At 38.3% G+C, this 24545-nt stretch overlaps 1 protein-coding gene across 1 annotated transcript in view; it reads left to right on the top strand.

Annotated features, from left to right (window-relative positions):
• The window catches only part of Cadps (calcium-dependent secretion activator 1), a 609066-nt gene that overhangs the window by 309364 nt on the left and 275157 nt on the right, over positions 1-24545 (top strand). The window contains exon 19 of the mRNA XM_068226018.1: positions 2924-3013. Within this exon, the coding sequence (XP_068082119.1) occupies positions 2924-3013 (90 nt within the window). The remainder of the gene's footprint in view (positions 1-2923; positions 3014-24545) is intronic.

Below are 24545 nucleotides of genomic sequence, written 5' to 3' on the forward strand. Positions count from 1 at the left end.
ACGCAACTGGAAATCCACAAACCGAAGTACCGTAATATCTGGTGTTAAAAATCACAATACCATTTGAGAAGACAATCGAAAAAACAGTTTCTCACCATTTTTGGCCCTCCGATATTGGAAAAATAACTGATTTTACCCACAAACTACAAGCTATTAGTAACGTATTTCAACACTCTTGAAGCTATTTGGTGAGGCAATCAACTCCTATGTGCAAGGCTGTGAAATAAAACTTGTGAAATAAAACTATGGCGCGTTCAGTTACCAATGAAGAGTATTCGAATGTGAGAGACCCGTGTCTTTGTCTCAGAGCAGGTCTCTTTATGCCGATAGAGACAGTAGGAATTAGACATACAGTACATTACTTATATGAGTGATTCCCATGATAATGATATCAACTCTAACATGTTCTTGTCAAAGATTTTTGATTAATACTTCCTTTGTTACTGAAAGCGTCATGTATAAAGGAAATATATTTTCTGAGGAAGAATTTTGGGATGATAGCTTTACAGGATAAATCTGTCTCACCAATTTTGTGTGTGTGTGGCATATATCACAACAATGACATTCAGCATATCACACTTTATAACTGTTAGGTTCTTCAGTCTGTTGAAACCAATTTATGAAAAAATAAATTTAGAAACTACATGAAAAAACAACTTAATTAAAATAGAATGACATGTTTCGTTCTCGAAACATCATCATCATATTGTATTATTAATTACGTGATTTATCTCTTTTTAAGTATATCTGCTATACGTTTTCTTTTTCAGGTACTTTCAAAGTTTATTTATTCGTAAATCAGTTTTGACAGACAGAAGAACCTAACAGTTATAAACTGAGTCGATATTGTAAATAAATGACTTCAAATTTCGCAAATTAGACACTTTGCTCTGTATTGGCTTTTCAAAATCAATTTCTCCGCTTACGTCTGCAAAAGCCATTCGTAGATAACAGAACTTACCACCTAAGTTCGAATGTAACCTTTAGAACTCGAAATACGTTGGTTACACATGTTAACATTAAAGAGTCACCCTTTTATATCTCCCCAGCGGCTTAAAGTTAGTTTAAGAAAAAGGTTTGGTGGTCGCTCACTTTATCCTCCTACGTAGCCTTAGTCGTGTGGTCAAACTTGCCTGTATCCCTGTAGCGAACGTGGTCGAAACTACGAAGTTTAACAATTTCCAGCCCAAATTATTTCGAGTGATGAGAAAAGGTACTGTTTCTTGAGAAATTACAAACTTTTGCACCTTGGACATGCAGCTACAAATATTTATTATCTTCAGACTTCATTACGTTTGAAAGTTAGTGACGTCGTGTGGATCATACGAGAGATTCATCATGAAACCTTATGAAATTTCTTCAGTTTTGTGAAACCGGAATATAAATCGATCTGTCGAAATATCTTATCGATAAGAGACATCTTTGGTTATAGAAAAATTGTGAAGACAAAGGAAATCGTTGCGACAAAGAAAGGTAGAATAAAACAGAAAAATACGAAAGCTCAGGTAAAAATATTACATTTACGTAAATCAGAAAAACAAAAGCAGTGCTCGAAAATGTAAGCAGAAATTACTCATTAGCTACTTCACATAGGTGCCATAAAATGATCCTTGTCCTTAGGTCAGCGAAAGGGGCCGATGATCTCCATGTTAGGCCCCTTTAAACAACAAGCATCATCATCATCAGGTCAGCGAAAAATAATGGAAAATGAAAATAGCATATTTAAACGGAATCTTTTCTCCATTCTAATAAATTTGAAGTGAAATTTACGTCACTATACAAGAGACTATGAATTATGTCATTTTAAGAATGCCATCACTTGTATATCCATACAGTCATGAAAATGTTTAAATAGTTTCGAATGTTCACTTGATAAACTGCTCCAGTATTACTAGCTATCTACTAGCACTGCAGGTAAATTACCGTAATGGCACATGACTTTATAATGAATTACAAATGAACTAATACATTCAGAAATATAATAATGCCACCTACTATCACTGGGCTGGAAAGGGTTAGCTCCGAAGATATACATCTCAGGTGGAGAAACATCCTCATGATACCTCAAGACAATAATCTAGATCTAGTTGATGAACAGTTGGAAATAGGACGTTAAGTCGAACGACTTCTCGGTCATAATACAACTATCCTACATCCCATCTCAAAAGATGAAGAAATGACGGAATTCCTAATTTGTGTACATGGCAGCTCGTACCTTCAAAAGTTAGCTAATACCTACTTTCGTTACTCTAAACATCGAATCGAGTTGATATGATGTTACTTACAGCAGTTTGCCATTGTCAATTATTGCTCTAGACATTTCATATAGCGATATGCCAGAACTGAAAAGCTTTGAATAGAACTGATGACTAGATTCCAAACATTCTGTTAACTGAACAAATGACAAGGTAATAAAAATCGATGTTTATAATCATAATAATAACAATAATAATAATAACTGCTGTACTTCACTTTGAATTAGTAAATGCTTGGGCAGAAGCATGCCTTAAACATGAAATGGTAAGTAGTGTTAAGTGCATATATCCTAATTATAAACCAATGAAACTAAAATAATACTAAGAAAATATGTTAAATCTGTAGTTCTAGTTTCTTTTATATAACGCATTTTAAATTAAGCATTAAAAGAGCTTTCTTCACATGCAATATAGATGCTTTGTATATTTATTTTCAAATATATTTTTACATTTTGCTTCCTGTGTCTCTTGAAATCCACGCATGAATTTTAAGCATGTTACTTGTCCATGTTTGTGACTAATTGTATGTTTAAATTTCTTATTGTTCATTTCCTTACCTAAATATAAAATACACTTGTTTCAAACATCATTTTGATGTGTAACAGAGGAACTATATAATTCATTTGTACTGTTACAATCTCTATTGTAATGTTGTAAATTGACTACAGGCTTGCATCTTTCAACTCAGAAGCTCCCACTCTAATATTAAACCATCCTTTACTTAGCACGGAGGTGCTTGAGGATACCTCTGTGGCCAGGTTTGTAAACACTTGTACACTTCTTTATTCAGTCTGCACTGTTGTGACGTGAGTGTTGTGGTGCACATGTGTAACACTGTCAATTTATGTTTGTGTTTGTTTTTCGCACTAAGAACACAACATTACATGTTATAATTAGTTTTTCACACTGTTTGTTGATTTCAATATTGGTTTCCTTACTGTTACAGTGTCTGGGGAAATTTTAATGTAATAAGGAACCTCATATTCCATTACTTAAGAGTATATCACAGAATTATTCCCGTTGTAGAATTATCCATTGAATATGCTTTGTTGTAAATCCAAATTTCCTTTCTTTGTTTTAAGTCATCGACAAAGAATTCAGAGAGAAATCATTGATAAGTACATGTTGCTGATAACACAGCCTTATTCGTAAATCATATGTTTTCAAAAAACCGCTTTCCGTACAATTACGTAACCTTAAAAGTAATATTTCAATGAAACATTTCGATTCTACAATAGGTTACCTTGTGCCTGAGCTATCAGTATGATACTTTTGTGAATAATGTCTCTTAAGTCTCTGACTTCATGTATGGTTCAAAGAAGGACGCTCTGCACTATTTGTTGACAGCTTATGTTGGTAGTATTGTTATCATAACCTTCCGTATGTATGAAGTATTCTCTTACCAGTAACACCATACTTTCGTGAGGGCTGTGAGAACAGATCGGTGACAATCTCCTTATCGTCCACTTCAGAGACAAGCAGCAATCTGCAACCTTTAAAACTCGTAATAGAAATTCATCACCAGTAATTCTGAAATCCTGATTATGGGAATGCTATTTAGAGCAACGTTCAATAGACTGGATGAGGCCTACAAGGCTGTAATTTATCTTTCGTGAGTCCAATCAATCGATCAAAATCTTCCTCAGTTGTTTCCGTTTCTATTGCGTTGTAACAGTGAGCTGAAGGCCCGGTATAGTGAATATTTAGTGGAGGTCATGTACGGTACACACTATGTGTTTGACCAAGAGATTTTAATAATATTATTTCTATAGAACCCACTTTCGAAGACTACAGATGATTCATAACCCAGTCGGTCACTACACAAGTGTGTCAACTTACTTTGTTTCCGTTGTATTGTTTAAGTATGACGTAATCTATTGCTTCAAGTTTAATCCCATCCACAGAGATAATTGTAATGTGTATCCGAAAATAAATTCCGCCATAAATTTCTGTTTATACAATTATAAATGGCAACCAGCAGTTGATATAGAGTTAAAAAGTAACAGCCTTTTGAAACTGAAGTGTTGTGCACACGGAAGCATGAATCCTCAGCGATAAAGGTTCATGAGATTCTGTTGGGTATCCATATAAAAGCTACCTCAATGGTACATAGTCTATTACAGTCACTCAGGGGTAATGAACAGGAACCTCTTCTATACGTACCATTTAAAGATGTCTATCATAATCTGAGTGAAATGGCTACCTCATTCATTCTATTTTGCATGATTTAGTGGAAGAGTCAAATCCACGCATTTTGTTTAAAAAGGTGTCACTTGACAGAAATGAAAAAACGCAATGCTGAAGACTGCGCTGGAAATTTGTCCTATTGGGAATGTCAAAAGTGTGGGTTGGAATTCTTCTTCAGTGGTAACAACGGATAATAGGTGTTGTCAGCAGAGAACGTCATGTCCAGAGATGACTGGTCTTGTGACAGCTTCATGCACATGTTAGTCTAGTCCCTAGAAGAACATCTTCACTGCAGTATATGTCTTCAAGTGTTTCCAAAATATGACAGCTATTATAAATTGGATTAGTTATTTTTTTAATAATAACTGCACGATCACAGCTGAGTAAAGTACTGCGCTGTGATAGATATTAAGAGTCACTATACCCTTATATTAGCTTGTCTGGTAAGGTTTGATCGTTCACTTATGCAAAACGTGAAGCAGATATTATGTCTTTAACAAAAATATATTCTATCTTTTCCATGACTCTTAAACGTTCAAGATTCCATCCTCGTTGAACTAGACTGGCTTTCAGGTGAAAAGTGCTTTTTGTTAGTATTGGCATCATATAATTATTTTCCATTGATGGAGACATAAATAAGTGAAATCTACATACTCCCGGTCAGTAATTTGGGTATGATTAGGCATCCCAAAAATATCATACAACATTCTTTGGATGACCAAAGACACGGGAGAGCTCTTGACAGAATATAGCATCCTTCCACTTTGCTTGTTCTGTAAGCCTCTGTTCAATGTTGGGGTGGTTTTTTTTTCCAACTGCTTGAAGCATATGACATAATCAATCGTCTAACTGTATGGCAGTAACTCATAATAAAGTGTACTATCACTCAGAAGACATAACTTTCTTTGCGTGAAAATTCTAAGACTATTCTGAACTTGTTATTCATGAAAACACTTCTCTACAAACTTTCTCTTTCATAAATATTTTTGCATATCTGTGCCGCACTTCGTCCCTTTACGTTGAAAAAAGGTTTACCAGCCGGTAATGTAACTTTCGCTCATCCATAGTAAACAGCTTCTGATGATCACATCAGGACTTCCCTGTGAGGCACAGCCAAATGTCACCCAATAACATAGCATGAACTTTGAAATGGTATGGCTGCACATAGAATGCTCGTACACTTGTCCAATCCATTCAAAACTTTCCGGATAATCTAATATTGCTGTCACTGACGAAGTACTTAATTACAGTAATGGTGTGCTACTGAATGTTTCCTGAGCAAAACGCTGATGCTCCATACCTAGTCCTTAACTTGTCTATACAGTTCCTACGCCCTCTTCTGTTCGTATAGGTCTGGCATAAATTATCGCAGTATCGAAGTGGCCAGAAATCTTTCTCAGAATTTCATAGACCAGCAACTATCACTGCTTATTTCGCTCTTACAGAGTGAAGACGGACAAGACCTAAATCACATAATGAACGGCACATTCTACGTACTTGAAACTGCAAAAAATCAACTTCGGTTTTCCTAAACTACAAAAATATTTAAATTAAGGTACAAAAGCTTCAAATTCAAGATTAAGTAAAAGGTACTGTGTTTTCTTATCTGTAATAGCGCTTGCAGAAAGAACGATTACATTTATCGTACAATATTACTTTTCGTGAACTCCAAAGTCCATATTTCAGTTAACCTTAGAGAAAGAAAATTGAATGTTTTATTTTCACACGATCAGGCCCTATCTGCCTGCTGTCATTTCTTGATGGATACAGTACTTTTGCATCCATCTCTTGGCACAGGTCAGAGTAAAGTATAGCTTCCACCAAAGTCCCAGTCAGCATCCATGGCTGTGACAATATGGAAGTTGCTGGGGTATGGGTAGTGCTGAGTAATGACATTCAGAGCATGACTAGTACATCTGAATGTTATGAAAGGTGCTGCTCATAGGATCAGTCGTGCTGCAATAGTACTTTCTGACGCAGTGAGGAAAGCAATGGCAAACTACCTCACTCCTCATCTTGCCTAGTACGCCTCATTTTGGTGCTGCCATTGGTTTTTTGGGGTTTCCTTATAACCGCATAACCTTTGGTGGTGCTATTTGAGGATCCAACCAGCCTCTGAGCTGATGACCTAACAGACAGAAGGCCCTATATAGGCCTTTCAATGATATGTAAATGTGGGTTGTTCACTGTACCGAGCTCGATAGCTGCAGTTGCTTAAGTGCAACCAGTATCCAGTATTCGAGAGATAGTGGGTTAAAACCCCACTGTCGGCAGCCCTGAACCGTGGTTTCCCATTTTCACACCAGGCAAATGCTGGGGATGTACATTAATTAAGGCCACGGCCACTTCCTTTCCCACTCCTGGCTCTTTCCTGTCCCATCGTCGCCATAATTCCTATCTGTGTCGGTGCGATGTAAAGCGACTGGTAAAATTGTTGTTCACTGTTATTGAGGTAATCATTAAATGTATTTTTAGTACAAAATTGAAAAACTTTCTGAATATGTCAATGTTTTTGGTTTCGGCAGTTGAATAAATCTGTGTTTTCAAATATTTGAGGCCGTGAATGGTATACGAGTAATAGATAAATAAACCTCACGCAAGAAGCATGTAGCTACTCAACAAGCTGGTATTGACGCAGCGCGTGTTCAGCTCAAGTGCGCAGATTACAGTTCGTGTAGTTCAGCTGAGATTTTCAAAAACTGAACAAATACATTCAGTTTCATAAAATAACAGGAAGACCCCCTCATTCTTAAACGCTTTCCATCTACTGCTTTGAAGAGGAAACAGTAGTATTTTTCAAAATATTTTTAACGTGGAGAAGTCGATCAAATTTAATAAATGTTTTCCAGAATAGGTTCGTAAATAAATAAATAAATAAATAAATAAATAAATAAATAAATAAGACACTGAAACATGATTTCTTGGATCCGTCAGAACGAAGTGGCACTAGGTACTGCACACTTTTTCAATATTTACAGCATGAGTTGCGGTTCATAGATGTTACCTAGCCGCGCTTCTATAATTACAAAATGGGTTCACTCTTCTCAGGGTCGCAGTGAGTCCGCATGTCAGTTTCATGGGTGCAAGGAGGGTTCAAAATACGGCTAAGTGTATTAAATAAAGCGGACTGTTGTCTTTCCTATTATTTATTCACATAAGTCAATAATTAAATGAAATAAAAAGGAGAAATTTATTTAAAAATAAAATCCTGAAACTAAATTAAGAGAACTGTGACGACAGCATTTTGAACCTTCATGTTTTAGGCTCCTAGTAATCCTAAATTCTATGATTGGGATATGATGAATGCTAGGTTACAAGTTAATGGTAAACATTTTAAATTAATTCTCATTTTGTTTATAATTTTTTGAATTTATAATTGTAATTTAACATTGTCATCATTCTTGATTGTACATCACACATGTACCGTGGTCGAGTGATTCAGTAATTAGACTCATAATTGAATTAGGAACCAACTTATAATTGAACAGTAATTAATTAAATTTTAAAACTCCTATACACGCAATAACTGAGTTACAATTTTTAATTCCCGTCTGATGATTATCTTCAAAGTGTTCATTTTATGTGGTCCTGATGACCCAATATTTAATTAATTGGTTAATTGAATAATTGAATGCTTACTGAGATATAGTTAGAAATTATCAAAATAAGTAGGCACAAAATTGACTTGAGAGTTATTCAAATATCAAAGATGTGAGCCTTAAAGAAATAATAAAATAAATAAACAAAGTTTAATTGAATGCAATTAATAAAAATGAATAAAATAATTAATCCTCGGCTCAGAATTAGTCATATAATGACATTATAATGTTATTCTAGAATGCTTATTTCACTGAATGAATACACTACTACCTCAATTAATTGTCAACACAACAACAAGAAATCAAAATTCAATTAATTATCTATACGAAAAATACCAACATAATATAAATAAGATTCATTTTTCTAATTAGCTTAACTTTTAAACGTGTGTCAGTTTACACCCAAACATTATAACTGCTCCTTAAAAGGTAAAGTGTGTACTCTCTTATTATAATATTCAAATATAAGGATTCAATTATCTTTCCACCGGGCGAGTTGGCCGTGCGCGTAGAGGCGCGCGGCTGTGAGCTTGCATCCGGGAGATAGTAGGTTCGAATCCCACTATCGGCAGCCCTGAAAATGGTTTTCCGTGGTTTCCCATTTTCACACCAGGCTGTACCTTAATTAAGGCCACGGCCGCTTCCTTCCAACTCCTAGGCCTTTCCTATCCCATCGTCACCATAAGACCTACCTTTGTCGGTGCGACGTAAAAAGCCCCTAGCAAAAAAATATCTTTCCCATTACTCCGTTCAGTTTGCGTACCATTTATTCTTTAAATTCATAATTACAGATTCATGAATGTGAACGAGTTGTGAACTAATACCTATAACCTCCACATGACACAACCACTTTATATTACAACTCCATAGCAATGCAAAGCAAAGTCACCTCCGTACAGGGCATGAAGGCCCTTGGAGGAGTGGAAGGTAAAGGCTTCCACCATTGTTAACCTCAGCTCGTGATGGGGTAGAGTGGTTAGCTCTACGTTCGGCCGCCTTTGCCCCCAGGAATTAACCTGGTACTCATTTTTGGTGTAGGCTGAGTGAACCTCAGGGCCATATGCACCTCCGGAAGTGGAAATCTCGTTTCTTAAATTTTACAACATCCTGACTTCATACTGTTCAAAATTCACAAAAACCATAGTGAATAAAGCCACCATCCAAACGTAAGTCGGATCCTCAATTTTAACTACAATATTATTGCGAAATCTCGACAAGAAAAAATTAATACCTTATCAGTACCTAAGATCCACAAATCTTTAAATACATGCTGTAGCAACCTCTCCAATATTATTTGAGACTCGAAAAAGGCCTCGTAATTAAATTTGTGCAAAATTAAATCTCGCCAATGGATGGTATCTTTCCACATCTGATTTTTACATGTTATTTAACACTGTTATCATTTGATTACATTATTGGTGATCAGTCACCATCATCACCAACCTCTTGATCACTACCATTACTTTATATATTTTTATTTGACAACATAGTATTATTTACCTCTTACTCAGTGATCGTGTTACTTATAAATTCATTCAGCCTCCATTTTCCAATTCTCTACTGTCATAGTTACATATGATAATCAAACATGCCTGTCAAAACTACGGTCCTTAATTTCTCAGCTGTCGACCCTAACACTAAATCCCAAATTAAAATGTGCACGGTCTTTACAAATCAAATCCTAGACATAAATAACACACTAACTTGGTGTTATACATGAAAATAAGAACTCAAAATTAACCGAACAAATAATTAAATTGTACAAGAAAACCTAATTGTTGCGATCAACTCCCACAATGACCTCCAAACCCTGAAATAGAAGACAGAAAATACCCTTCAGTGGCGATCACTGGTGCCGAGTTTTGCATCTTCTTCCTTTTCTCGAGAAATGAAAGGAATTCAGTTAACTTTTTTTTTACAGCATGTGCCAGGGTGACTAAGTGGATCGTTTTTCACCTGGACGTGAGTTCGTAACTAAGGCATACCAAAAGTTTTATTCTTGATTTTGAACTCACTTATTTTTACAATTTAATTATGAACAGATATCTGTGACTCGACATTGGCCCTCATTATTAGTGACATTTTTAATTGTTACATATAAGCCAAAAAATATATTCCTCACATTGCATTTACTGTTATAAAATAATTACTGTTCTCTGATAATTTCATTATAACAATCTGCCCAAAAGTACGCCATAACCCTTACGAAAAACTCACTCCAAAGGACCCTTTTCAAATTACAAATAGCATAGGCTTTATTTCATCATTAAATATAATTTTTATTGTACGAGTTAGCCGTACTTCGGGATGCTAAAAAGATAGTGCCTTTCAATAATCACGGTAGTATTCGAGGTTCATAGTAGGTTCTTGCATAGCAAATCTTTCTTATATTCGTCGCTCCCCCCCCGCCCCCCCCCCCCCCCCAGCCCTCCCACTACATCAACATTTTTCGGAGATTTTTCTTTCATCATATTTCCCCTTCCTGCACTTGGAGGTACTTTTACACTTTATGGTGTCAATCCTCCTAACAATTCATAAATCCATCGCTCTCCTTACCTTGGAGGCTTTAATTCGTCGCATAATTACATCGTGTTTTCTGGCTTTGCGGGATGCTTATCAAGTAGTGCGAGGTTTGCCTATGGGAAGATTTGATCAGTAAGCCTGTGTAAGATGACGCTGATATAATATTATATTTTACGTCGCTCCGACACATAGGTCTTATGGCGACGTTTGGATAGGAAAGGGCTGGGAGTGGGAATGAAGCGACCGTGGCCTTAAATAAGGTAATGTACGTTGATATCAGTTCCTATGTACAGTGCTTCCAATATGTTACACAACTTTAGCGGTAAGTTACTTGAAAGGAGATACAATGCTACCAAAGTGGACAGTACGAGTGATAAACTCAGCCAAAGGCCTGCAAGTCGAGAATATTTCCTCTGTATTGCTAAGAATGCTAAGTTGTTGAAGGCGACAAATGCATGTGTTGCTCTTGTGGTAGGACATGGATTCGATTTCCATTCAAGTAGTCGAGAGATGTAAGTACGTTTGGAGTTGGGCGGTTCACTCTGCCTGCAACAGACGTGGGTACCGGAAGAATTTCTGAAGGGCTGACCACTCAAATCCTCAAGGTCACCGTTACCTTCCAGATGGTCTGTACCGAGATCATTTTGATTTTTAAGTTATTGAATCTTGATGTTATACGTTAAAGATATGGGAAATTGTGGTGACTAGCTTCCTGGAACTGGTGTGTGGAATCCGCCCCAATAACCCGTGTTGCTGTAATGTTGCACTGATGTGCGCTTTTGTAATTAATTTGGAATGGGACTGCGCAAGTGGGCATTGCCTGTGTCAGATATTATTAGGGAATCCTGATCGACCTGAATCGAGGAAACCACGGGGAGGATGGTGAGATTGAGATTATAACCCATTTGTTGATTATGCTAGTCGCACATCCCAGTTATAAATATATTTCAATGTATCCACCACCCAGGTAGAACGGTACTTAAAGCCGGTAGAGATCCATTCGTCAACATAAATATTTTACGACTTTGAAAGTAATATAAGTACGATTGACCATAGGAGGTCCTGTCAAAGAGCACATTTGTGTTGTTTTGGCATGTACTATACACGCACCGAACACTTCCCACGTTCTTAGGACATCCTGAATGTACTTTATTTCTTGAGCTGGTTGGCTAAGAATATCACAGTTATATAGTAAATCACCGGTAAAGTTCGCGAGCAGAGTCCACAGGATAAATGAAAACCATTCGAATATTTGCGTGGTGTGCATGCTGTCCGGCTCTGTGGCTAAATGGTTAGCGTACTGGCGTTTGGTTCAAAGGCTCTCGGGTTCGATTCCCGGTCAGGTCGGTGATCTTAACTCTTATTAGTTAATTCCTCTTGCCCGGGGACTGGATTTGTATAGTCTTCATCATTACAATCCATCTTAGGCAGGGCCACATTCTCACAGACGTGCTGATCGCACATAGGACGTCAACTATGCACCAGACCTCTCCGGAGACAACATACCATCATTTGTTATTATCAATTAACACAGTCCGTGTTATGCTAAACAATAATCTGAAGCGGTTCGCCGAGAAATAAATTAACATTTGGCATTTCCTTTTGGAACTCTATCGATCGGGTCTCAAATTTTATCAGGTTGCTAAAAAGAAGCAAAATACATTGTGAGTTCGAGGTTTAAAGCCAATAAAACTACTACAATGTTTGAAACATCTGGTGACGTATAGTGTGTATTTATGTCTCAATTACTCAGACCGGGCGAGTTGGCCGTGCGCGTAGAGGCACGCGGCTGTGAGCTTGCATCCGGGAGATAGTAGGTTCGAATCCCACTATCGGCAGCCCTGAAAATGGTTATCCGTGGTTTCCTATTTTCACACCAGGCAAATGCTGGGACCGTACCTTAATTAAGGCCACGGCCGCTTCCTTCCAACTCCTAGGCTTTTCCTATCCCATCGTCGCCATAAGACCTATCTGTGTCGGCGCGCGTAAAGCCCCTAGCAAAAAAAATTACTCAGAGTTTTCCAACTTTGTTTTGGGGAACTCTAGAAATAATTAAATAATAACTAATCCATGGAAAACCTTGTCTGCCTGGCACATTTTAACCTAGGGCAAAATATAAAATAGTGTTGTACAGTAGGAGAGCCAAATTGAAGTTCGTATATTTTCAGTTAAATTTTAGAAAAGTGTTTATTCAGTATGCCACCCCCGGAGGCCCGGGTTCGATTCCCGGCTCTGCCACGAAATTCGAAAAGTGGTACGAGGGCTGTAACGGGGTCTACTAAACCTGGGGGGGGGGGGGCAACTGAGTAGAGTTAGGTTCCATTCCCCCCTCATCCATCCTCGAAGTGGTTTTCCGTGGTTCCCTACTTACTTCTCCTCCAGGAAAATACCGGGATGGTACCTAACTTAAGGCCACTGCCACTTCCTTCCCTTTTCCTTGTCTATCCCTTCCGATCTTCCAATCCCCTACCAGGCTCATATTCAGCATAGCAGGTGAGGCCGCCTGGGAGAAGTACTGGTCCTTTTCCCCAGTTGTATCCACCGACCCAAAGTCTCATGCTCCAGGACACTGCCGTTGAGGCGGTAGGAGTCGGATCGCTCGCTGGGTCCGACGGAAAACCCAACTCTGGAAGGTAAACAGATTAAGAAAGAAAGAAAGAAAGAAAGAAAGAAAGAAGGAAAGAAAGTTTAGTTAATATTCTCCGAAGAAAGCCATTCACTCTAATCTTACAACTTACAAAACTCGTAAGCATTTCCTTAAATACAGTATGTACAGCATGGGTACAGAGAGTGCCTCTTCAAGCACTCTTCTCTCTCAGTTAAAAAAGTAAACAGCCGGGCTGAGTGGCTCAGACGGTTGAGGCGCTGGCCTTCTGACCCCAACTTGGCAGGTTCGATTCTGGCTCAGTCCGGTGGTATTTGAAGGTGCTCAAATACGTCAGCCTCGTGTCGGTAGATTTACTGGCACGTGAAAGAACTCCTGCGGGACAAACTTCCGGCACCTCGGCGTCTCCTTAAACCGTAAAAGAGTAGTTAGTGGGACGTAAAGCAAATAACGTTATTATTTATTATTAATAAAAAAGTAAACACTTCTTTGAATGCGTAATTCTGTTGACATAGGCTGTTCAGGGTGATATTTGGAGCAGAATAATCTTATTCTTAACTGCAACTTTGATAAGCAAACACGAAATTGTACAGTAGTGGAAACGTCAAAGGCATGCATTCCTGCCAACTGAGACCGGTATTAACGACCGTAAGCGAGAGATCTAGGCGGCTATGGTATACTGATCAGCTTCTTTGCCTGCCTCCAAATGGCAGCAAGTTCACATGTCGAATCACCAGCAAAGTTCTCGAGTTATGACTGTTCTTAAAATATTTTGTGCAGTTTTGTGGAACTCTGGATGGGAATCTCTGTATTAGATTATTATATTCAGTATGATTTAAGTACCATTCTTTTTTCGTCTATTCTTTGTATATTTTCTTGGGTTCATTATATTTCTTTTTGAATCTGGATATCATCTTCTAATGGAAAGTTTCTCTTATACATTGAAAACACAACTACAATGGTCTAGTACACAATAGTAACTGTTCAGCTGACTGTGAACCACAACACTCATTCAATTATCAGTGTAAAAATACTGTTTGCATGTCAGAATAGCATGTCACTGCATATTGAAAGCTGGACGAACATCTGCTTCTACAAAAGTTTCATATTCTTGCTAGCAACTAGAAATAAATACTAAAGGCAATTTTCTTCCTGCAATACCACTACATATTACAATGGTCACAACACTTCAGTATTCTTGAAGAAATAAATGGATATTTTCCCCATTAGTCACAACACATCTGTCAATCCTACAACAAAAACTGAAGTAAATTTGAAGATAATGTGGAAGAACTATTATGTGAAACGTGAACTGTTTGTAATTGTTTATTAAATTCTTGTTTATTGATATCACAGTTTCAGTGAAGCACTTCTGTCTGCATTTTGTACTAATTCTCTATGACTGTTGTATTTTTATGCCATGCATGTAAGTTCTACTCCTGTTTCCCCAACTTGTACAGCTCTGATGGATACTTATGTAATATTTATGTCTGTTATATTTTACTTTCTTCCTTACATTATTTTCATATAACAATGCCTTCCGTTAATGCACCAAATATTTCAGTCTTGTTAAATTTCAGTTCCTGAAGTCCAGTTAGAACTTTCCTTTTCGTTTGTGACTGTACATACATACTCTTGTACTACTCTGTGTATTACTCTTTACATTTGGCATGACTACCCAAAAAACTTTGTTAATGCATGGAAACTACTAATAAGCACTTGTGTGAGTTTTCGTACGTTTTATCTTTGAATTAACATGTTTAACTAATTCTTTCCACACAACAGGATGAAAAGGTAGATTCAGTTACAATACAAAATTAAATTTTGTAAATATAGTATACTACAAGTGGTTTCTTTCGCTGTTTAGGAATTTGATCAAATGTAATTTTGCTCTCTACTTTGCATGTACTACGGGCTATCCCTCGCATGTCTTCTATCTTAAGAGCTGTAGTAAAGAAAATAGTCTAGTACATAATACAATAACGTCAAGTTTGAAAAGCACGTGCATATTATCAAAGATGTCTTTTCCTCGTCATGAAATGTATGAGATATGATATTGTCTTCTTATTAATACTGCTCTCTCATATTCCAAAATAATCTGTATTTAACACACAGTATTTATACAGGATCAACGGGGAATTTTCTGTCCAGAGAAAGTTTCCAGGAATAGTTTCATAATGAGTAAATACGAGTATGATATTTAAATCAACATCTATTCTGAAATACTTCGTTAACACATTCAAGTTTTGAATAAATATCCTATAGTTCACCTGAAAATATATCTGTTATTTCTGACTGATATACTGACAGGGGATCATAGAAGAGACCGAAACCAATGTGTTTAATTAAATAACCATAGGTCAGAAATTGATAATTGAGGTACATTCTGGTGTGATTGGGAATGAAACTGTTGCATTTCTATGTAATTGTAATCTTTTACAGAAACCTGTTCAAAAGTGCAGATTCCTACTGCAATATAAGCTCTGTGTTGGCGTGCCATTGTCTGTTGTACATGTTCATGTGCTGTAGAAAGTGAACAGCTGCAAGCACCCTATCGATGAGCTCTTCCTCTGATTCAGTTGAAGTCTCATACACCAGGCTCTTCACGTGCCCTCACATAAAATTTTCTAGTGGACTGAGGTCAAGAGAATATCTAAACCTCCAAACGTAGAACAAAGGGAGGATTTTGGGTGTATTTTAAGTTCAGATCGGTCCACTCGTTCAATATTAGTGGTTTACACTCTACACCATTTTGAATCTGACAGTAGTTCATACACAGAGGCTTGAAGACTGAATGCTGAAAAGAATAACAGCTAATAATATGTATGTGCAGAGACTATATCCAGTGCATTGCATGGTATTAAACCGAGCTCGATAGCTGCAGTCGCTTAAGTGCGGCCAGTACCCAGTAATCGGGAGATAGTGGGTTCGAGCCCCACTGTCGACAGCCCTGAAGATGGTTTTCCGTGGTTTCCCATTTTCACACCAGGCAAATGCCGGGGCTGTACTTTAATTAAGGCCACGGCCGCTTCCTTCCACTTCCTAGGCCTTTCCTATCCCATCGTCGCCATAAGACATATCTGTGTCGGTGCGACGTAAAGCAAATAGCATGGTATTAATCATGTTCTGAGACTGACACAACGGCTTGATATAATTTAAAAGGTTTTCGGCATGGTAACGAACACCACTCTGCTCACAGACGTATGAACTCATGACGAACCCCTCCATCCTTCTACTGTGTTCTCACTAATTGCAACTGGTATCATCTTACCTCATGATATCAGAAGTTGAAACCGTATGCGTGAATATTCCGCTCTCCAGGTCTACGTGGAATGCCTGAAAGACCATTGCCAGTTCCGAGAAAGAATACAATGCCAAACTTGAAGATGACTCCTCTAGACCAGAGCGGTCCAGCAGCTTTCACCTTGGGCAACAAATTATAGTGTGAATAAACCTACCGGAGCCAAGGAGTATTCCTTTCTGTCCCAAAGATATCGGTATTTTATAGAAATTGAAGAAGTGAGAATTAAATTGGCATTTCTCCTGCAAAGCCCGGTTAGTGCAACTTCTTCCACTGTTTATGGTATCATGCTTACTCGAAGTTATTTACATAAATTTTATCGGTCAGCACAATTTTTGTGACTCGATTCTCCGTATATATGACTGGTTCATGTGGTCCTAAAATGAAGGAAAATCAATGGCACAATGGTCCTGATTTCGTTTTGCGGTCGGGGCATTGTTTTTAATGCTTTTATGCTTTCTTCCGATTTCTTTATCCAAAGTTTTCTCGGGACGACCAATAAAAGTCCTCTCCCACCTAGGAAGCCAGAGGGAGTGCCACTGGAGTAGAAAAGGCATGGTAGAATCGTCGCGGAGTGAAACAGGAAATGGTATCACCTTTTTTAAAGGACAACAATGAAATACTATGATGGGAAATTACATTTGGGGACTACTTCGCGAAAGACCACTGGAATACAAAAGAAAATAGAAGCCACGTAAATCTCTTTACTTTTAAAGTAATAATAATTTCGTGTGGCTATTTCTAGCCGAGTGCAGCCCTTGTAAGGCAGACCCTCCGATAAGGGTGGGCGGCATCTGCCGTGTGTAGGTGACTGCGTGTTATTGTGAGGTAGGATAGTGTTATATGTGGTGTGTGAGTTGCAGGGATGTTGGGGACAGCACAAACATCCAGCCCCCGAGCCATTGGAATTTACCAATGAAGGTTAAAATCCCCGACCCGGCCGGGAATCGAACCCGGGACCCCCTGAACCGAAGGCCAGTACGCTGACCATTCAGTCAACGAGTCGGACACTTTTAAAGTCATAGCAGCATTTAACAACTTCCGAATGGTTTTTCTCTTCATTTTTGGTTCATCTGTGTTTCTCTTTTTGCCATCCTACCTTATTATACGCAAGTACTTCAAGTGCATGCATGTCGAATGTTACGAATTCCTGTCTAAAAATAGACAAGAACTGTGTATTGTAAAGAAAAGTACAAGTCTAGTCCATTATGTGAAGCTGCCTAGTTAGAATACATTAGTAGTTGTAAATTAAGACGTATTTTACCGACCCATTCCGGTTTAAAGATAGAGTAAAATTCTTTGTTTCGGGGAAAACGTACAGAAAATTGCAAAAAGTGGAAATTTTTGAAGAATTAAAGTTATGAACATTTATTTTTCGATTAGCGATGATTCTACCACACATTTTTCTCGTGTAGGGGGACTCCTCCGGGCCTCCTAGGCTTGAGAGAACTTTTATTGGTCGTCCGGAGCAACCTTTGATTTCAAAATTGGGAAAAAATAAAATCATAATAGATCAATTCCCTGACTGCAAAAAGAAATCACGATCATTATATCACTGATTTTCCTTCATTTTAAGGGAAAAGGATCCAGTCCCACATACTGGGAAACTACTCACGAACAAAAAGCAAAAATTTGTTGTTCACTGTTATTGTACAAACTATGAAATGTGTCACTAGTTTTTGCAGATATTATGCATTTAGCCTAATACAATCTACATAAACAGGCACAATTGAAACTCAAACATTATATCTCCTAGAAAGAACAATCATTGTTTACAGGGTAAAGATTAAGAGATATATCTTCAATAAGTGTTGACTGAAATTTGGTGGTAAATCATGACCTTTGGCCAAAACCGAACAGTTTGTTACATGCGTAGTACAGGTATTTGATGTATGTGTAGGTGAGCCGCTAGTTGGACTACAATGTTCAGACGTAATCCAGTGAAGGTGAAATGAATGTACACCGCTCGTGCAGCATCAGCTCTAATCACCTACTTGTTCGGCCAGTGACGGCCTTTTATGACATGAGTGCGGTTCAGTAAACAAGACAGCAAGCCCTCTCATTGCAACACCATGTGCTCACATACAGGGTCATCCAATTAACGCAGAACCGCAGCTGACGCGAGGCTGAGCTATCGCTTCCCGCCGGCCGGGCAATACGAGAGCTAACTAGAATGACCGCCTGATAAATTCTATTGCACTTTAAAAGTACTTATGGAGCAGATTAGATTTTTCGGCACTCCAGTATCGGCTGTTTTGAGAATTTACAGACCCAAGTATATCAGTGTAAACACGCTTCTTCTGAGAATAGAATGAGATTGGGGTCAATTTCTCTGTCATGCACTTTGTTGAAATTCCATTCACTAAATCTAAACCTACACACAGGATCAGCCAGTTTAAGTTCCTGCACAACAGAACATTTAGAGGGTTTTAACATAAGTAACTTCGTAGCACTTTGTACGGAACCGTAATAAATACCCGTTTTCTGAGAAAGACGGCTAAGAGATTACTTAGGAGAATTTTTCTGGCGTTGTCCCAGGTCTTCAAGATTTCCTTCTGTTAGCAGTGTGCATCGCCTTCTTCGCTTCTTGTCATTAATATTTCTCATTTCACGAAATTTATTAACTAATCTATAAACCGTCCCACGACTTGGAAGTCTAAAACCTGGGAATTTCTCTTGATATAATCACATAAGAGCACGACCGGATTCTACACGCACTTACGTATCGTAAATAAACTCTGCTATGAAATCGAATAATTAGGCCTGTTATTACTATTTCCCATTTATTCTCACTTCACTTTGCACACAGGTGTTGCTGTCACCGAAGCAAGAAAAATCTGCGTTGCGAGACAAAGCCAGAACCGGCAGTCCCTACAGGCTCTCCTCCCTCCCAGCCGCCTCCCCAATTCCAAGATTACTGGATGACCCGGTACATATCAACCCTAGTATGGCCGTGGGACAGGTTACTTTTCTACATAGTGATCGTACATATCTAAACACATGTTGCACCGATGCTTCAAGGAATCGAAATCGACATACAAGAACTCCGTGTCAAACCGTCGAAGCCACAAGCAGGACGGCTCGCTACACCTGTGAATCGCCGACAACCGTGTTCCTTCAATGGCCAGAACAGATGAAAATCACCAGGCGCCAGTTTCGGTTTGTACCCACACCGATAGCGACGTAACAGATTATGTATGCTGGTTGCTGCTTGTGGTCTGGTACCGCCGTGCAGCAAAATGACACCCGCACGTAGCTGTTCCGGTCGTTTGCTACAAATTGCTTCCCACGGCCGATGCAGTGTGGTACAAGAACGGGCAGCATTTTACCGTCGGCCCTTAGGCAAGGATATCAACCAGTAGCACAACCCGGTGGTCCCAAAAGACCGTCGTCATAACCTCCTTCACTGATTCTGTTGTTTTGAACTTCTTGGACGGTATGTTCGTGCCTGTTACCATGTCCTCGATGATCGTTTCGTCTCCGGTGTCACAAGATGCACGCACGTTTCATATCCTGTCACAATACGGTGAAGAAACGTCACTCCCTCTTCTTGGAACGGCATCAAGTGCGGGACGGAAGGAATTTCTGCTAGTGTGGTGTCATTTAGTCACAAAAAGTCGATCACACTTCGCATTTCCACGCTTGACCATGTTTGTGAAACGCGCAACAATAGCACAACTGATGAGGTGGGTATGCCAGCAAACGCTCATGTATCACAGCTGTCGTCTTTCTGTAGGGAAATCCGAACACTAGAGCGAACAGTATATTCAGGAGGGGCGTGTTACATTATTTATTGAACCACCCTCGTATGAGTAGCTAAAGTTGCTAGAGACTTCGGTGACGGCTGTGGGCATCTTGTTAGGTTCAGCCTACTGAATTTTAGAGACATCATCTCTTATTAAATCTATCACAACACGGTTCTTACAAGCAATTTACTTTCAGTTAGCAATTTGTAAATGAGAGGAAGCTTCTCTCTTTATTTAAGATATGCAGTAATGGATGTTAGATATTTGCAGCAGTTTCATTCTGTCTTGAAAGAGAAGTCATTTACAAAACCAATCTTTAATGAAAGGGATGTTCAATTACAGTTTCTTCGTTAATGACGATATATTTCCGCGAAACGTTTCTTTCAGTATTGATGACGGAACAGCTGTTCAATGAAGGCATCTACAGGAAGTTTACATTGAATCATTGAATGCAGATGCAAATTTGAAGTATTGTCAGATACTTTCCATATTTGTTTTTAAATTAATTAAGAAAACCACATGGAGATATTTGGCTAAGTTGTTTTGAAGAATACACGAAACTACTGGCAATTGTATGAAATCATCTAGTTTGATAATAATGTGGTTCGTGATGCGAGTTCCTGTATTCATGTCCTAGTTCATGAACGGCGGACAACGACTGGGTGGCTTAATAAGTGGTCCTGAGAGTCGAGATACCATTTACAATTGCGTAGGGGTGGTCACTGCGGACTTATTCTGAGTCGTAGCCATCCTCTGTGTTCAAGCACTACGGTAAGAGTAGCCAGTCCAGGAGTATTCCTTAAACGTTTAAAGTGGAACAATTATCTCTGGGATTGTGTGTAAGCGAGATCAGCACCCTGCTTCCCAGAAATGTATCAAGCACAAACGCAATGTTTTAGCAAACTTATGAACGTGAAAGTGCCCTACATCCATTTGATAGGCTGGCGACTGCTTGGAAACAACTAGGTGGCAAGAGTAGCAAGGCAACAAATCAAGGCTGCACATAAAAGTGTTGGTCATTGTTAAGAAAACATTCTGAATGGTTTGAGTTTGAGGCAAATGGCAGCATTGAAGAGTGTAACATTGTGTTTGATATTGAGTGAAAGAAACAGTACGTTTGATTGTGATGGTAATTTCTCCATTACAATAGAGAATGGAGGTTCAGAAAGACCTCGTGTGGGTAGCTGTGGTGTTGCTTCAGCTTCCTGAAAAGTATAGCGAGAACAAGTATTTTTAAGTACAACGACGCGACAGCTGCACCATCCAGTGACTTGCTTCTTTACATTAACGTATTCTGTTGAGAATAAGACGCAATGACGGACATCATGATTCACTGAATATTAAAACTGTACTTGAAAGTGAGAGTTTGGAACAATTGAGCCAAGAAATTTTTTATTTATTCTAATCGTCGTAACATGATACTGTGTCTATCGAAATTCAAAGAGACTGCGGAATACGAAATTATATGTATAAATAAATTGATATTTCTAGTAATAGAGGTTTGAGAAAATTAAAACAAAAATGTGGACCTCTTTACATCATATCAGCCAAGACCAGTAATTTTACTTTATGTGTGAGGTAGTTACTCAGCTGTCCCCATGAGGGTGTCCTCACAAACCATAACACGAAGGAGAGGCAGAATTAAAACTGAAACTTTAACCACTGTTTACGTTGACTATTGGTCCAGATAAAAGAAGTCGTTTATGTACAGCAAGTGCGTAAAATAATGGGAAACCGAACAATGCTATGGTTACATAATAATCGTATGGCCTCAGCTACTGTGTGCAGACATTTTCATATTTGTGTATCTCATAGTAGCTTTAGACACTGTTGCTCTCGATACATCAATGACCCGGCAGTTTTTGTTACAGACGCTGGAGTTAAACGGGAACCAATTATACGTCTCCTTTGAAAGTCTGATAGGTCTCCCTTCTGCTGAATTATGGAAGACAAGCGAGCGCATTACACTGATTTACAGTGCGTACGCCATAGGATAAGCACATAAACTGATAACGAAAGATCGTGTTAATGCAAAGATATTTAGTGGTACCACCGGACTGAACATCAACGTACCTTTCCCGGGTGACTCCATTATTTTGTCCACTCCTTATTATGTGTTTGATGAAGTTATCCGACTGTTAGATTGTGAAGTAATTTTATAATTTGAATTTCGTCTAGGCGATTGTAGCTCAGTTACCAATAACCCAGAATCACACAGACGTTAGTTCGGACACTAATAGATTTCGTTGAAGATAACTTCACCAAGAGCAGCTAAGTCATCAATCAGCCAGAATATTCTATACACATACTGTGCTGAGGAATATCGTAAGTGTTGTGGTTTTTGAAGCCAGATTGGCTTCTTATATCTTCTCAGTAACCTTTCCTTATATAAAGACAGATGATTTCCCTAAACAATGGATAATGTATATAAATTATTATTAAACATTAGGCATTAATTTTAAGGTTACCGGGCGAGTTGGCCGTGCGCGTAGAGGCGTGCAGCTGTGAGCTTGCATCCGGGAGATAGTAGGTTCGAATCCCACTATCGGCAGCCCTGAAAATGGTTTTCCGTGGTTTCCCATTTTCACACCAGGCAAATGCTGGGGCTGTACCTTAATTAAGGCCACGGCCGCTTCCTTCCAAATCCTAAGCCTTTCCTATCCCATCGTCGCCATAAGATCTATCTGTGTCGGTGCGACGTAAAGCCCCTAGCAAAAAAAAAATTTTAAAAAATTTAAGGTTCACAAGCCCAAATATCTGGTGTATTTTGTAGCTGAAACGGGAACATTAGTTAGACAAGGGTATATTTATGGTCAGTCAGTTCCTGAAATCTGTAAGGTTCAGCATATGTATTCCACAACACCGGAAGATAAAGATTCTCCTTCAAAAGACTTGCTTTCACGAGTGATAATATCATGTAATATAACGTTTCAGAATAGCATACTTGCATGCATAATCTCAGTGCTCTAGTAGAGAGTAAGTAGTTTGCTTGTGGAAGTGAAGTATTCTTCCACGGTATTCTCAAAAGCTGCATGTGGCATCTGAATGCGAGTTCTGTTCTGAGTGCTCGTCTCTTTAGATCATTGGTTGCATTCTCTCCCTTTACTCAGTCATCTTCATAAAAATACACACTCTTGGGAAGAAAATATCCATATGTTTCTGTTCAAGACCATGGGCTTCTTTAGCTCTCAATTAAGCAATAGCAACTAGATCTAGTACAAACAATTACTACAAACTCGAGCTCACATATCTGATGGTAAAATGAACATTTTTGTGACTGATTTATTTTTATAATTTCTTCATTCATTCATTCATAGCTTTCTAAACGTTCTTTGAAGTGCAGTTTGTGGCCAACCTCGTGAATGTAATAGGAACCTATATTCAGTCATCCTAACAATACTCTTCATGCTACCGCCAGACGATATTCCTAGTATTTAAAATGCTTTATTTACATACGTTATGTCAAAAATAAGTCCGAGAAAGTTCGTTTTTAGTTTTTTTAAATCATACTTGTTATTTATTTACTGTACTTTACTGTTTGAATTACAGGATTTCCATACATAGTCGGCCAGGAGTCGGCAGTACGAACTAAAATAGAGTAGAAAATAGGGCCCAGTGTTGTTGGCCTCCCGTTTTTGAAGTCAGATTGGCTTCTTATACCTTCTCCGTAACCTTTCCTACTATAACGACAGGTGACTTACATAAACAACGGATAATGTATAAAAATTATTAAAATCGTCACCATATGACCTATCTGTGTCGGTGCGATGTAAAGCAACTAGCAAAAAACATTATTAAACATTAGGCATTGCTTTTAAGGTCCACAAGCCCAAATATCTGGTGCATTTTGTAGCTGAAACGGGGAAATATAGTTAATGACAAGGGTATATTAATTTGTCAGTCAGTTCCTGAAATCTGAAATAAGAATTTTAATTTATAATGACTCGAGATCATTCATTTATTGTACTCAGGTAGATTTTTTGTAGTGACCTGAACAAATTAAGAATGTACGGTACTACTGCTACATAAAGCTATCGGTTCACGCAAAATGATTGCTGGTAATTATTTTTTGTAATTTACTGCAACCATTTATTAATTTTGTTATCAGTATTCCATATTTCTCATTTATTATGGTTGTATTCTGGTATATCTGTATTCTCAACTTAATTTCTAGTTCTTCCAAAGGAGTAAAATCTTTCTATTATATATGTGTCCTATAATTATAATAGGATTCTACACTGTACGTGTATGGTTATACACGACGGATATCTGAATGAAGAAACATATATGTGAGCTCTGAGTTTTCCTTGACAACTCATGAACTTTCCC

The sequence above is a fragment of the Anabrus simplex genome, chromosome 2 (genome assembly GCF_040414725.1).
Source record: "Anabrus simplex isolate iqAnaSimp1 chromosome 2, ASM4041472v1, whole genome shotgun sequence".
Classification (NCBI taxonomy): domain Eukaryota; kingdom Metazoa; phylum Arthropoda; class Insecta; order Orthoptera; family Tettigoniidae; genus Anabrus; species Anabrus simplex.